Source organism: Papilio xuthus, unplaced genomic scaffold, assembly GCF_000836235.2.
Source record: "Papilio xuthus unplaced genomic scaffold, Pxut_1.1 DF827570.1, whole genome shotgun sequence".
Lineage (NCBI taxonomy): Eukaryota > Metazoa > Arthropoda > Insecta > Lepidoptera > Papilionidae > Papilio > Papilio xuthus.
In genome coordinates, this window is record NW_013531079.1 from 3,392,739 (window position 1) to 3,405,187 (window position 12,449).

General features: G+C 33.2%; 3 protein-coding genes across 7 annotated transcripts in view; 2 read left to right on the plus strand and 1 right to left on the minus strand.

Moving 5' to 3' along the window:
* mim (missing-in-metastasis) overlaps positions 1–12,449 on the minus strand; it is a 122,421-nt gene that overhangs the window by 45,380 nt on the left and 64,592 nt on the right. The gene's annotated exons all lie outside the window — the stretch shown is intronic.
* Positions 1,684–6,729, plus strand: LOC106118612 (venom protease-like). The gene is made up of 6 exons (XM_013313282.1): positions 1,684–1,875; positions 2,819–2,979; positions 3,489–3,750; positions 3,937–4,078; positions 4,715–4,911; positions 5,555–6,729. Exons 1-6 carry the CDS (start codon positions 1,815–1,817, stop codon positions 5,947–5,949), a joined length of 1,218 nt encoding a protein of 405 aa, XP_013168736.1. The 5' UTR covers positions 1,684–1,814; the 3' UTR covers positions 5,950–6,729.
* On the plus strand, positions 7,837–10,935 carry LOC106118614 (venom protease-like). The gene is made up of 6 exons (XM_013313284.1): positions 7,837–7,959; positions 8,347–8,504; positions 9,322–9,514; positions 9,742–9,889; positions 9,969–10,162; positions 10,468–10,935. Exons 1-6 carry the CDS (start codon positions 7,899–7,901, stop codon positions 10,854–10,856), a joined length of 1,143 nt encoding a protein of 380 aa, XP_013168738.1. The 5' UTR covers positions 7,837–7,898; the 3' UTR covers positions 10,857–10,935.

The window sequence follows — 12,449 nt, forward strand, 5'->3', positions numbered from 1 at the left end:
GTCAATTTGTGTTCATTCCAAATTTAAATTGAAGTTAATAACTAAAATCGCACTCAATTTACTAATGACAAGTATATTTCTGAGCTTACGCTATTATTGCTATGAACTGAATTTTATATGTCAAACAACAGTGGTGAAAAAAAGATTAACCGTGGGTTTCAGAGATCAAAATCTCCGTATACATATCGTCATCCCTGTCATTCTCTTTGACAAAACAGAGATAATAAATTTGAATTGGATATTTTGGTCTCAGAAACATACAAACATCAATATTACAATTAAAATCTTACTCTTATTAATATTATATATGCGAATGTTTAGATGGATGGATTGATGTTTGAAGGTATCTCCGAAACGGCTAAATAGATCTCGCTGAAATTTGGCATAGATGTATAACATAGACTGTGAAGACACATAGTAATTATGTTTATTTTTTTTAATACCGCGCGGACGGAATCGCGGGCGACAGCAAGTGTTACATATTTTGGCTTTTATCGAACACACTTCTCTCGTCTTTACATAACTCAACAACATATTTCAATCATTATCCCGCTCACATAGGGTTGGAGTTTGTTGTTCCTCATTAATTGATCTATGTTAAATTATATCATCTATGTTATGTTATATCATCTCAGTTGTCACTCTCTTCTTACTTGTCACCTTTCATGTAATAAATCATAAAAAACAAGGGCTTTTAACCCTTATTGTGGCGAGATTTCTTTTTTAAATAGCAAAAAACTAAGTTAAAAATTATTTTATAGTGATCGTATATTTTTATAAAGTTGTATGTATGGTATACTATACAAAATTAACATAAGGGTTTTTTTTATTTGAAACTTACATGGACATTAAGGGTTAATAGACCACGTATCTATTAAGTGTAGCATGATAGTGATGTGACATAAGGTTTTTCAATTATTTTTTTATAACATCCTGTATTTAAAAATTATTATATTAATAATTGATGAAGAGTACACTGATTCAACAATTATTTATGATGAAATATTACAAATTTCACCATTATTATTACGAAATACATTTGCTGATTGCAAGTTTCAACATGTATAGAAATATTGTAGGGCATAACTTAACTGGGCTGTAACGGTGAGTTTCCACTGTAGTAGCAACTATATAACATTTTTATTGCATGACATTAGTAAAAACAGTCTGTCTGCACAGGATTAAAAAAAAATATAAGTAGCCTATGTTTGCTTCCAGGTTACGATCTAACATCCATCCAAACGTTCACATTTATAATATTAGTAAAATGTTTCGTCATTGGAAACTCATCATAAAACAAAATGACAGTACAGTACTGAATAAAAGCTGCCATCTGAGAATAAACAAAAAAAAAACTGTAAAAGTGGAAGGCAATTTATTCTTGTAGAGTAACTCTAATTGATAAAATGTTTGCACACTTAAATTAAATTTTCTGGCAAACTGTTTTCTCATAAGTATTTTCTTAACCCTCTTTTACTGTCGAACTTAATTTTTAAGTTAAGTCTCTCTTAGTGTTAATTAATTTAAAAAACATTTTTTTTAGTAACGGCTGATCGATTTCAATAACCATGTAACCCTTACCTTAAAATCCAAATGAAAATTCTGATGCGTCTTCAAAGCACGCATTTACCCCACCAATGCTAACCGTGCAAATCAGAGTTTGCTTTCATAACATAAATGCAACGCTACAAGTTAAAAGGCCAATCATTTGAGGGAACATCAAAAGTATCCACCTCAGTAACGCATCGTCTACACCTCAGTAACGCTTCGAACGGCCACCGAGCCGCTTGTGTGTGTGACAAACAATATTCGAAATGCAGTTTCAACTTTCGTATTTCGTACTTGTGTTTTATCTTACGGAATTCATAAATGCAGGTTCGTAAACAAAAACATTACGCGACAACTGACATTAAACAATTGAATTGAGTTCTAAATTTAAAAACGTGAGACAAAATTCAATTTTAATCTTCAGTAAACATATTAATTTCAAGTAACTCTAAACGTGCAAGAATTTAATAATGGCAATTGAAACAACATTGCAAAATTTCATTAATACAAACATTAACAAGAGAATATATTTTCATTGGAAGTAATTTAGTGAAATACTAAATAGTTCATCAAGGTCAAATTCATAATTTTATCAAAGTTTTACTAAGGTAAATGAGGATAAGATTGAAGAAATTATCAAACAAGATATAAAAATGACAGATCAAATGTTTCTAACGTATAAAAAGCCGAATAAGAATTGACAGAGATAAAAGAACCAAATTCCTTAATTGACCCTCACCTATAAAAAGGAAATTTCGTCTTCCCACGTCGAATAAACAAAACGCACATATTGGGCACAGAAGCTAAATGTTACATTGTGACTCATCTTTCAATGTTTATGTGATCTCACGTATTATACATAACCACGCTTTACACATAAACAAAAGGTTTTACTTTGAAAAATAAAGGTTCAATTGCACATCTAATATTAAATTAGTACCTAAACTATGCATAGAAACTAAATGATGCACAATTCTTCATCTCATCTGTATCAAAGTTTATAAAAATTAATATCAGTTTTCCGCGACATCGTCATGCGAAATATAAAAAAAATCAGTAATAAATATGTTACTCGGGGTTGGAAGTATTTTTCAAATACATAGCAGTCGATTATCAGACCTACTGAATATTCACATAAAATTTCATAAAAATCGGTCAAGCAGTTTCAGAGGAGTATGGTAACTAACATTGTGACAAGAGAAATTTTATATCTAAGATGTAGATGACGTTGCTAAACTAACATAATACCAAAATAACATTTGGATTTCAGATAAGCAATGCCGAATGCCGAACGGCAACACCGGAGAATGCATGATAATGAAGAAATGCAAGCCTCTGTACGAACTCAACAGGAAGAGAACTAAGACTAACGACGAACTGTTGTATTTGAGACAATCATTGTGTACAGTCACAAGTGGCTTCAAACAGGTGGTAAGTACCAGTCTATTGTTACTGAAAAAATCACTGATGGGCTCAGAACTTATCTAAAGCTATGGTGATAAAGCAATTATCCTCAAAGGCAAAGGCCTCCTCTAAAGTTTTCCATTTCTATCTATCCCTGGCTTCTCTAGTCCATAAACGTCCTGCAACTTTCTAGCCTTCCGAGCCTTCACATATATTGTTGGACGCCAGATGAATGTACATCTAAAATTGGAAAATCAACCTAGACGTATAAATTTCAGCCCGGTTAAGAGATATGTTTTCCGCCGACTCCCTCACTTGAACAGAAATATCCTAAACACCTGTACATAAACATTAATCAATCAAATATATATTAAAATGAAAATAATACAGGAATGATACCATACCTTTACATTGCTATAGTGTTTTCTTGACTTTTAAATATGTTGCATGTCATAATTTTGGCGAAGGAAACTGATGAAAATATCTTCTCCGGATATTCTTTACAAGATTTGCAATTAATATAGTTTTATCTTTAGATTTGCTGTCCACCCGAATCGCAGTGGTCCGACTTCGATGGTATAATAAAGCCTGTTTTATATGAAGAATTTAAAATTGATGATATAGTTACCAAAGAAAAACCCGTTACGATCAACGACAATGGCATTGAATTGGACACTCGAGGTACTAAAGACGACAGAGATCCACCGAATAATACAAATCAAGACAATATTTCCAAAGTACCTATTGAAGATGACACAGATTGTGGAAAAGATACATCTAATGCTAATAGAATAATTGGTAAGTACGCAAAAAATCACATAAATAAACATGTCGTAGGATCCATTGCTTTGGTCGACGTATATTTTCATGTAGGTCATGCTCCAAAGAATCGCAATTAATTTCAGACTAAACTATATATTTATTATTAAAGATTTTTGGATTAAACCTAAGATAGTTGTTAAGCAATATAATTTCATATTTTAGGTGGAGGCCCAGCGGCGATCGACCAATATCCCTGGCTCGTACTGCTCGAATATGCGAGAGGGGTCACTCTTTGCGGCGGCAGTCTTATTTCATCAAGATTTGTTCTTACTGCAGCGCATTGCTTACGAGAAGATAATTTACCGTAAGTCATTTTAAAATAATAAAGCGTTGTTTATTGCCATATGTTTAGTATGTACAAGTTTGTGTGTTTGTGTACAAGATCTCGCTTCGGATCTCGTATCCATCGTTTTCCGATTTTTCGGTCCCTGGCGAGTACCATCCCGTTGGTTCCTATACTTTCAATTATATCATAAGCAAACCGTTTGTTTGGTCTACTAACACTTCTTTCTTCTTTCTTCGCTTCCATCGCATTGTATCTATAGTCCATCGAAAGCAATGGAACGTGGTTTATGGTGGTTAATAAAAGTTTCAATGGACTAGGCACGTATGCTTATGCTATAGAATTTTTTTTATTTTAGTCTGACCTCATGATATCTGATTTTATATTAACAATAGCCCGTGTCAGCCAAAATTCTCATTCGGCTGGCAACCCTTTATATAAGCTGTACAAAAATAATCTGTTATGTCTTTATATCTGTTTCATGAATAACATTTATACATATTATTCTTCAAAACTACTTCATACATTCAGATATCAAATCAACAATAGAATATAAAATCAGATCAAGTGATCGAGGGAAACGTTATTAACAATGGAATCAGACATGTACCAGAAAGTAGGCACATGTATTAAAATAGAAACATAAATATTTTTCAGAATTTTCGCCCGATTGGCCGAATATAACACTACGTCTTATCCAACTGATTACGTCGAGACTGATGGCGGTGGAGTCGATAGCATAACGGTAGAAATTGTAGCAATAGAAAGAAGTATACGTCACCCCAACTACACAAGGGCATATCATCATCATGACATCGGCCTAAGTAAATTAAAACAAGCTGTAACTTTCACAGGTAAAAAACATACACATTTTTAATTATTTCTTATTCATTTCCATATTGATTTTATTTCGTCAAAATTTTTAAATGAAAATTATAAAATAAAGCGGCAAAATAAATCGGAGTTGTAAAGGTAATCCGAAATTCAAATAGCATTTCAAAATTTTATATAAAAAAGATTGGGCTAAAAGGTTTACCGTAAAGACAAAAACCATTAGATTATTTTTATTCACATCTGATCGTCGTCGCCTTCGTCAAATTCCAATCATTGCTATAATTTGGTTTTTATTTTGGTCATATTCTCAAAAGCCGGCAACGCATCTGCGGTTCATCTACTATTGCAGATGTCCATTGGCGCAGTTCAACACATTGGTGTTCCAGCTTCTCGTTTGCCCGCTTCTTTTACATAAAAAAACTTCCCTTTGGTAGATTAATCTGTGCAGTCAATATAGTATCGTGTGATAAAACGGTTCTCTTTTTTTAACAAATATTCTTATCTACGTAGTATTATTTCAACATAATTTCAAGTGTTTATAACATAGTTTTTTTCTTTTATATTGCGTAGGTTATCGTCTATAGCCGTTAATGGTTCGTCACATTGGTGACCTTACCAATCAGTCAATGGACAATTTCTAACCCAAACTAATTCTCATTTCAGAATTCATCCGTACAATATGCCTACCGACGCTAGATTATCGGAAAACTTTCACTCTACCATTAAATTTCACTGTCGCCGGTTGGGGTAGTGACGGTTCAAAATTTAGCGATGTCAAGAAACACGTAAGAATACCTTATGTACCTAACGATCAGTGTAGACAAAGCTATCCATTGAACAGAATAGTTGATAGTCAAATGTGTGCGGGAGGGAGACGTGGGGAAGATTCCTGTTCTGGTGATTCCGGTGGACCATTGATGTATGAGCTAGAAGACAATACTTACGTAGCCATTGGAGTGGTTAGCTTCGGTTACAGAGAGTGTGGTACTGAGAACATACCGGCTATATACACATATATTTATCAATATTTAAATTGGATAAAGGATAATATGATATAAAAATTGTTAAGACTTGTATTTACTTAGCTTTAGGTAAACATTGTGGTGCAAAATGACCTCAATAATTTTAGTTAGCTAAAAGAGATTTATAGAGTGAGGATATTGACTGAACCCATGGTGAAGTGTCATCAAAGATGAACAAAGTTATTATTAAGGAGTTTATATTTAAGAAAATCATTGAAGACAAATGAAAATTTAATTATTTATTTAATTCCCACCATTGGTAATTACTATTTAGCATTTTATTGATATTATTATGTACAGCTTTGATCTCGATGTGTAATAACTTTGTAATTACCTGACTTGTATATTTCTAGTTTTTTTTTTTACTACATGGATACTATTGATGTGTATTTCCTTGCATTTTAGTTTTAATTTTAAATAGACATTTTAATTTGATAATTATTTTCAGTCAAATTATTAATTTTACTCATATAATGGATACACACAGTCGTTTAATTGTAAATTTTTATTGTCAATTTTTGTTAAGATATAAGCAGATTGTTGTTACGTATCTAATATTTCTTGTACCATTTCAACTAAGCTTTACACTTCTGCAAGGTTTTTAACATTGTTCGAACAGCAGGATTTGAGTCCCCATTCCCGATCTGAAGACCGTACCCTTTAACCATTAAGGCTTTTAGTTTTAAAATCTACACGTGATTGTCGTATTCACTGAACGACTCTGCGTTTTATAGTATTTTGTTAATGTAGTCTTATTTATTTAGTGATAAGTCGCTTTGCAATTTAGTACTTAAGTCAAAAACAATAAAAATTACTAAACAATGAATCATTGAATTATTTTTATTTTAACACTATAATCATCGAACAAAGCTTTGAAATTGTAAAATGAGTTTTTGCAAATAGTTAAACCGAAGTCTCAAACAGTAGGTTTTGAGTGCAGTATTAATCGCGTTACCAAACATCATCGTCTCTGTTTTATCAAAGAGAATGAAAGGGATGGTTATACAAGTGAAACTGCAGTAGAATTGTAACGTAAGACGCGTTACCTGTATATGCCTTATGACGAAGTGTGCATTAAACAAAAGGCACAACTACATGTCTTCACTGCAGCACAAAACATATTGCTATCTCTATTCTCTTGAAAGATAATGAAAGGGATGACATACTGTACAATAGTTTCTGTACTGGAAGCCACTTAGAATTATACAGCGGATAAAACAACGCGGTATAACGCTGTTTTAATTAGTCGTTCACATGAATAAAACAATTATAAATGTGTATTTCCTTGTTGCTCCTTCTATAGCAAATGAAATAAATTAAAATCTACAATATTCTTATTAATGTTTTAGAATAAAAAAATGCATAGATCATTTAATCTCACATAACTATTTAAACTCGAATTCAATGATAGAAAAATCAAAGTATGCGTAGAAAAATTTCATGTTTAATAAATATATAGTCATAAACTAACAATAAACATTTTATAAGCAACTAGCTGACGCCAGCGACTTCGTCCGTGCAGGATTAAAAAAAAACTTAAGTAGCTTATATGTTCTTCCAAACTATGTTCTACATATATGCCAAATTAATTGATAGATACTTAGAAATTAAAATATACCTTGTAACTAACAAACATCCATCCATACATCTAAACATTCGCATTTATATTAGTAAGAAATAAGATAATTTTAAAACTATGATAAAAACTTGAGGCAATCGTAAGATGGACTAAGAGATCAGCACTGTTTAACATAACTTCTATTAAAGAATCGAATACTATAAAAACGTGTGGTTCTATTGATATGTTTATATTTTATTCATCTGAAATAAACAACATTATCAATATTAGTAGAGGAAACCTCAAATATACATCCTTCCCACTCTAGTGACGTCATCGTAAGAACTAACGCAGAAATAAACACCAGCAAAGTACCAACGTGCACTCATTTACATCAGCATCAGTGTGCGAAAGAGAAGTATAATCAATGCAGTTACTACTTATCTTTGTTTTTATTCATATTGTTGCAACGCATTATTTGAACACTGGTGAGTAATACAACAAATATTTATTTGTAAAAAACAGTTATTTCTTAACTATCAAATATTATTGGCAGGTAATAAAATATGAAAGAAAAAACTGTCATTAGTTACATAAAAGCCTACATATATGGAGCTCAATAATTACTATAGTAAAGTACGCAAAGCGTTTAGACATAAATTATGTGTCGTGTAAATATTCGCTACAGATAAATCCAAGATGGCCGGCACCACAAGATGGCCGATGACATATTTTCCTTTTTAGCCTTCGGTCAACAATAAAATCGCTTCGCATATGAATTTTGTATCCATAATTAAACCCTCCTAAATACTTTACAAAAAATTACCAACTAATTCTAATCTTTTACTAATATCTATATCTAATACATGTTTTAGAACTATGCAGACAGCCGAACGGTCTTGGGGGTCAATGTCGAATGCTAAAAAACTGCAAACCTTTACGGGATCTAAACAAGAAAAGATCAAAAACAGCTGACGAAGAACTTTACATAAAACAATCTTCATGTGGTTACTTTTCGGATTATCAATTTGCGGTAAGTTATTACACGATTGAAGGCAAGAGACGCGCTGGACGTAGGAAAAAATCGTGGCTACGTAATATTATGGAGTGGACGGGGATTAGGTCAGCAGAGGAACTGTTTCGCCTTGCGCTTGACAGAACCAAATATTCCAAGTTAGCGGCCAACCTTCAAGACTGAAGAGGCACTAGAAGAAGAAGAATTACACGATAAAATGTCATAAATTTCTTTGCATCTCTTGGGATTGAATGTGGATCGCTACAAAGGTAGAGGAAGACCAAAGAAAGTATGGATGAATTGTGTGAAAGAAGATATGCGTAGGAAAGGGATAGATTCAGATATGACGGCTGATAGAGACGTATGGAGGAGTACTGCATACTGTGCTGACCGTCTGAAGGGATAAGGGCATATACTGATGTAACGTTTGTAAGTTTGGAGTATCATTAGAAATGTATTCCTTCCCAGAATGTTCTAGATCATTGTCAGTAGGATCAATGGTTCGCTTTAATTTCAAAATATCAGTTTAGTTTGAAACTGTCTATCTATCAAAAACCAATAAGATAATTTTTTCGACTTGGATCATCACCTGAATACATATTATCAAACTATATTTAGACTTTTTATCTTACTAATATTATAAATACGAATGTTTAGATTGATGGATGGATGGATGTTTGTTTGAAGAAACAGCTCAAAGGATTTTGATAAAATTTGTCACATGAATAGAACATAGTCTGGAAGAACACAGGCTACTTATAATGTTTTTTTTAATTCCACTCGGACGTAGTCGTGGGAAACAGCTAGAGATTTTGTAAAACTGTTATTTTTTTAGGTATGCTGTCCGTTAGAGACTGAATGGTTAAGATTTAGGACGATCAAACCATTAACAGGGAACGACATCGAACTTGAACCAAGTTACGATAAACCAGACATTGACACATTATCAATCGGCAACAACAACTCAAGTCAAACTGCAAATATATTAGAATGTGGAACTGAAATTAAGCTAAATTCTAGAATTATGGGTACGTATAAAACTACATATTGTAGTACAATGTAGTTTTTCTTCCACATAACCAATAAACCTCAGTCAAGCGACAGTATATAAAACAAAGAACTCAAGCTACACGGCTTGCACTTCAACACAAGCACAAGGATACTATTCGATTCTTATTCTTCCCCAGAGTAACTTAATGGTAAAGTTCGTGTTTTTTTCTTCACCATTGTTCATCACAATTTATAAATTTATTAGGAGGTGAAGTTACATCCGTCGAACAATATCCATGGCTGGTGCTGTTAGAATATCGTGGCGGGGATACTTTATGCGGCGGCAGTTTGATCACTAAGCGATTTGTTCTTACCGCTGCCCACTGCTTGACTGATGTCTCGTTCGGACCACCGTAAGTACTAAAAGAAAATAACACAACACAACACAAGTCCTTAACATAGAGATTCATCTTTTATTCTCTTATTTTCTAGTAAGTACGCTCGTCTTGCTGAATACGACACCTCTACATATCCAACCGATGCGGTGACTGTAAAGGGCGAAGAAGTTCAGTTAACAGTGGAAATTATTGAAATTATAAAGAACATTATTCACCCGAACTACACAAGGCTAACATTGAGAAATGACATCGGACTCTCAAAACTAAAGACCGATGTAGTTTTCACAGGTAAGAATGAATAAGAGAAAAGAAGTGTAACGGGGCAGGTCTTTTTTAGTACTATATGATAAATACCAAAAAGAAGAAATTAAAGCAGAGTAAATAATCATTAAAAACGTTATGTGGACTATAAAAGTTTTCAACTAGAACTTTACTTACAGAATTCAGTACTAAAATACAGCTTTGTTTCAGTCTTTACCTCTTTCAATCAATACACACATACTATATAACACTATCACTATTCTATATGCTACTTGGCCATCCGTATCTTTGAAAGATGACACAAACTGAATCACATGCTTCCTTTATTCCAGATTTCATTAAACCAACATGTCTACCAACTAAAGACTTTACAGCTGAGTTACTTGAGAACCAAGGACTGACTGTTGCTGGTTGGGGTAGTAATGGAACTGACAGGAACACAATCAAGATGGAAGTACATATACCATTCGTGTCTAGAGAAAATTGTACAAAGGTGTTTGGCAATATCAATGATGACGTCATCTGTGCTGGAGGAGTCGGGAAGAAAGATAGCTGTGGAGGAGATTCAGGGGGACCTTTGATGCATGAATGGGACGACCTTAAATATGTAGTGGTTGGGATTGTGAGCTATGGTATCAAAGGATGCGGCGTAGAAGGAGTACCAGGGGTATACACCAATGTATTCCGTTACTTGGATTGGATAAAACATAACGCTGTTTGATTACATACGATCCCTTCATTCAGAGAGTTAAACAGATATCGCGCCAAATGTCTGTCCAGGATTGGTGCGATATTGACATAACTCTCTTGTTACTTTTGTTACATTTTGAAAAAAAAAATAGTATGTAATGCATAGTTGTTTTATTTTCAAGATTTAGTGAAAATGAGCTGGCTAATTCGACAGCCCAAAAAGCATTATCGATTTGGTGTAGAATATAGTTAGATTTAAAGAGGATAACAATATACAATCCTATATTTATAATACCCATCTTTTTCTTATGCTGATTGATTAAGTGGTCGTATGTAGAATATGCAATAAGAAACATGCGACCTCGACCACTGCGAACTACACATGTTAAACTGGTTTGCAAATGACGTCACCAGACAAGAAATATAGCCTAAAAATAGTAATTTTAAATTATACTGTTACATTGATCATCCTATTATTTTTGATGTATTGTTTACGATACGCTCCCGTATATTTAGTTCTGTTTATTATCATTATATTTTTAGAATTTCTTAATCTTACTATAATTTACAAATGCGAAAGTTTGGATGGGAGGATAGATGTTTGTTAGAAGGTATCTTCAGAACGGCTTATTTGATTTCCCTATCATTTGGCATATAGAACTTACTCTGGAAAAATACAGAGGCTACTGATTAACTTTAAAGTTACTAGTACTATGTAATCATTCTATTCAATTGTGAGTGAAAACTAAAATCATGTAACTCGCTTGCACGTTATCAAATTAATAAGATAAATTAGTAATCGAATAAAAATGAGAGAAACTGATGAGAACAGGTTCACAAATAAGACCCAAACCAAAATTTAAAGAACAAATTTGGATTTAACCGTGAGATCTTACTACCTAATTCACAAAGTACTTTGATGGGATTTTTCTAAGATAGAGAAACATTAATTCAGCAGTGTAAACTGACGGTAAACAACTAAGCCGTCGTTCACAGACAATTTTGTTGAAACTTTTGTTTTCATTATTAGTGTAACAGCGACATCTAGTAGATAGATAAGCTTATTATTTTTTGCTCATCAGGTTTCAAAGTATACGTCGCATGAGGCATCAACCGGTTGATTCAAGTGAGTCGCTTAAAACGGGTTCACTTGAGGATATACGTTGAGAATAATAATATTTGAAAAACTTGTATTATAATACTGCTACCTGATATAAATTGTATTTAAAAGTATAATTAAAATAACGCTCATCAGATCACTGTACGTCCCCACCGAGGGGCTCGGAGCCTACCCTAAATCAAGGGTGAGTAGGCCATAGTCAACCACGCTAGCCCAGTGCGGCTTGGTTGACTTCACACATATCTTTGAATTTCTTCTCAGATATGTGCAGGTTGAATCACGATGTTTTCCTTCACCGTAAGAACGTCGGATAAATGTACATATGTAAATCGGAAATCGAAAAACATATTGGTACATGGCGGGATTCGAACCCAGGACCTACAGATTGCAAGTCAAGTGTTTGACCCCTGAGCCATCGACGCTCTTAATTAAAATAATACCAACATAAAAAATATAAAAATGTCAGTACATGAAAAAAAAATTACAAAAGCTAGTTTCAGGGCA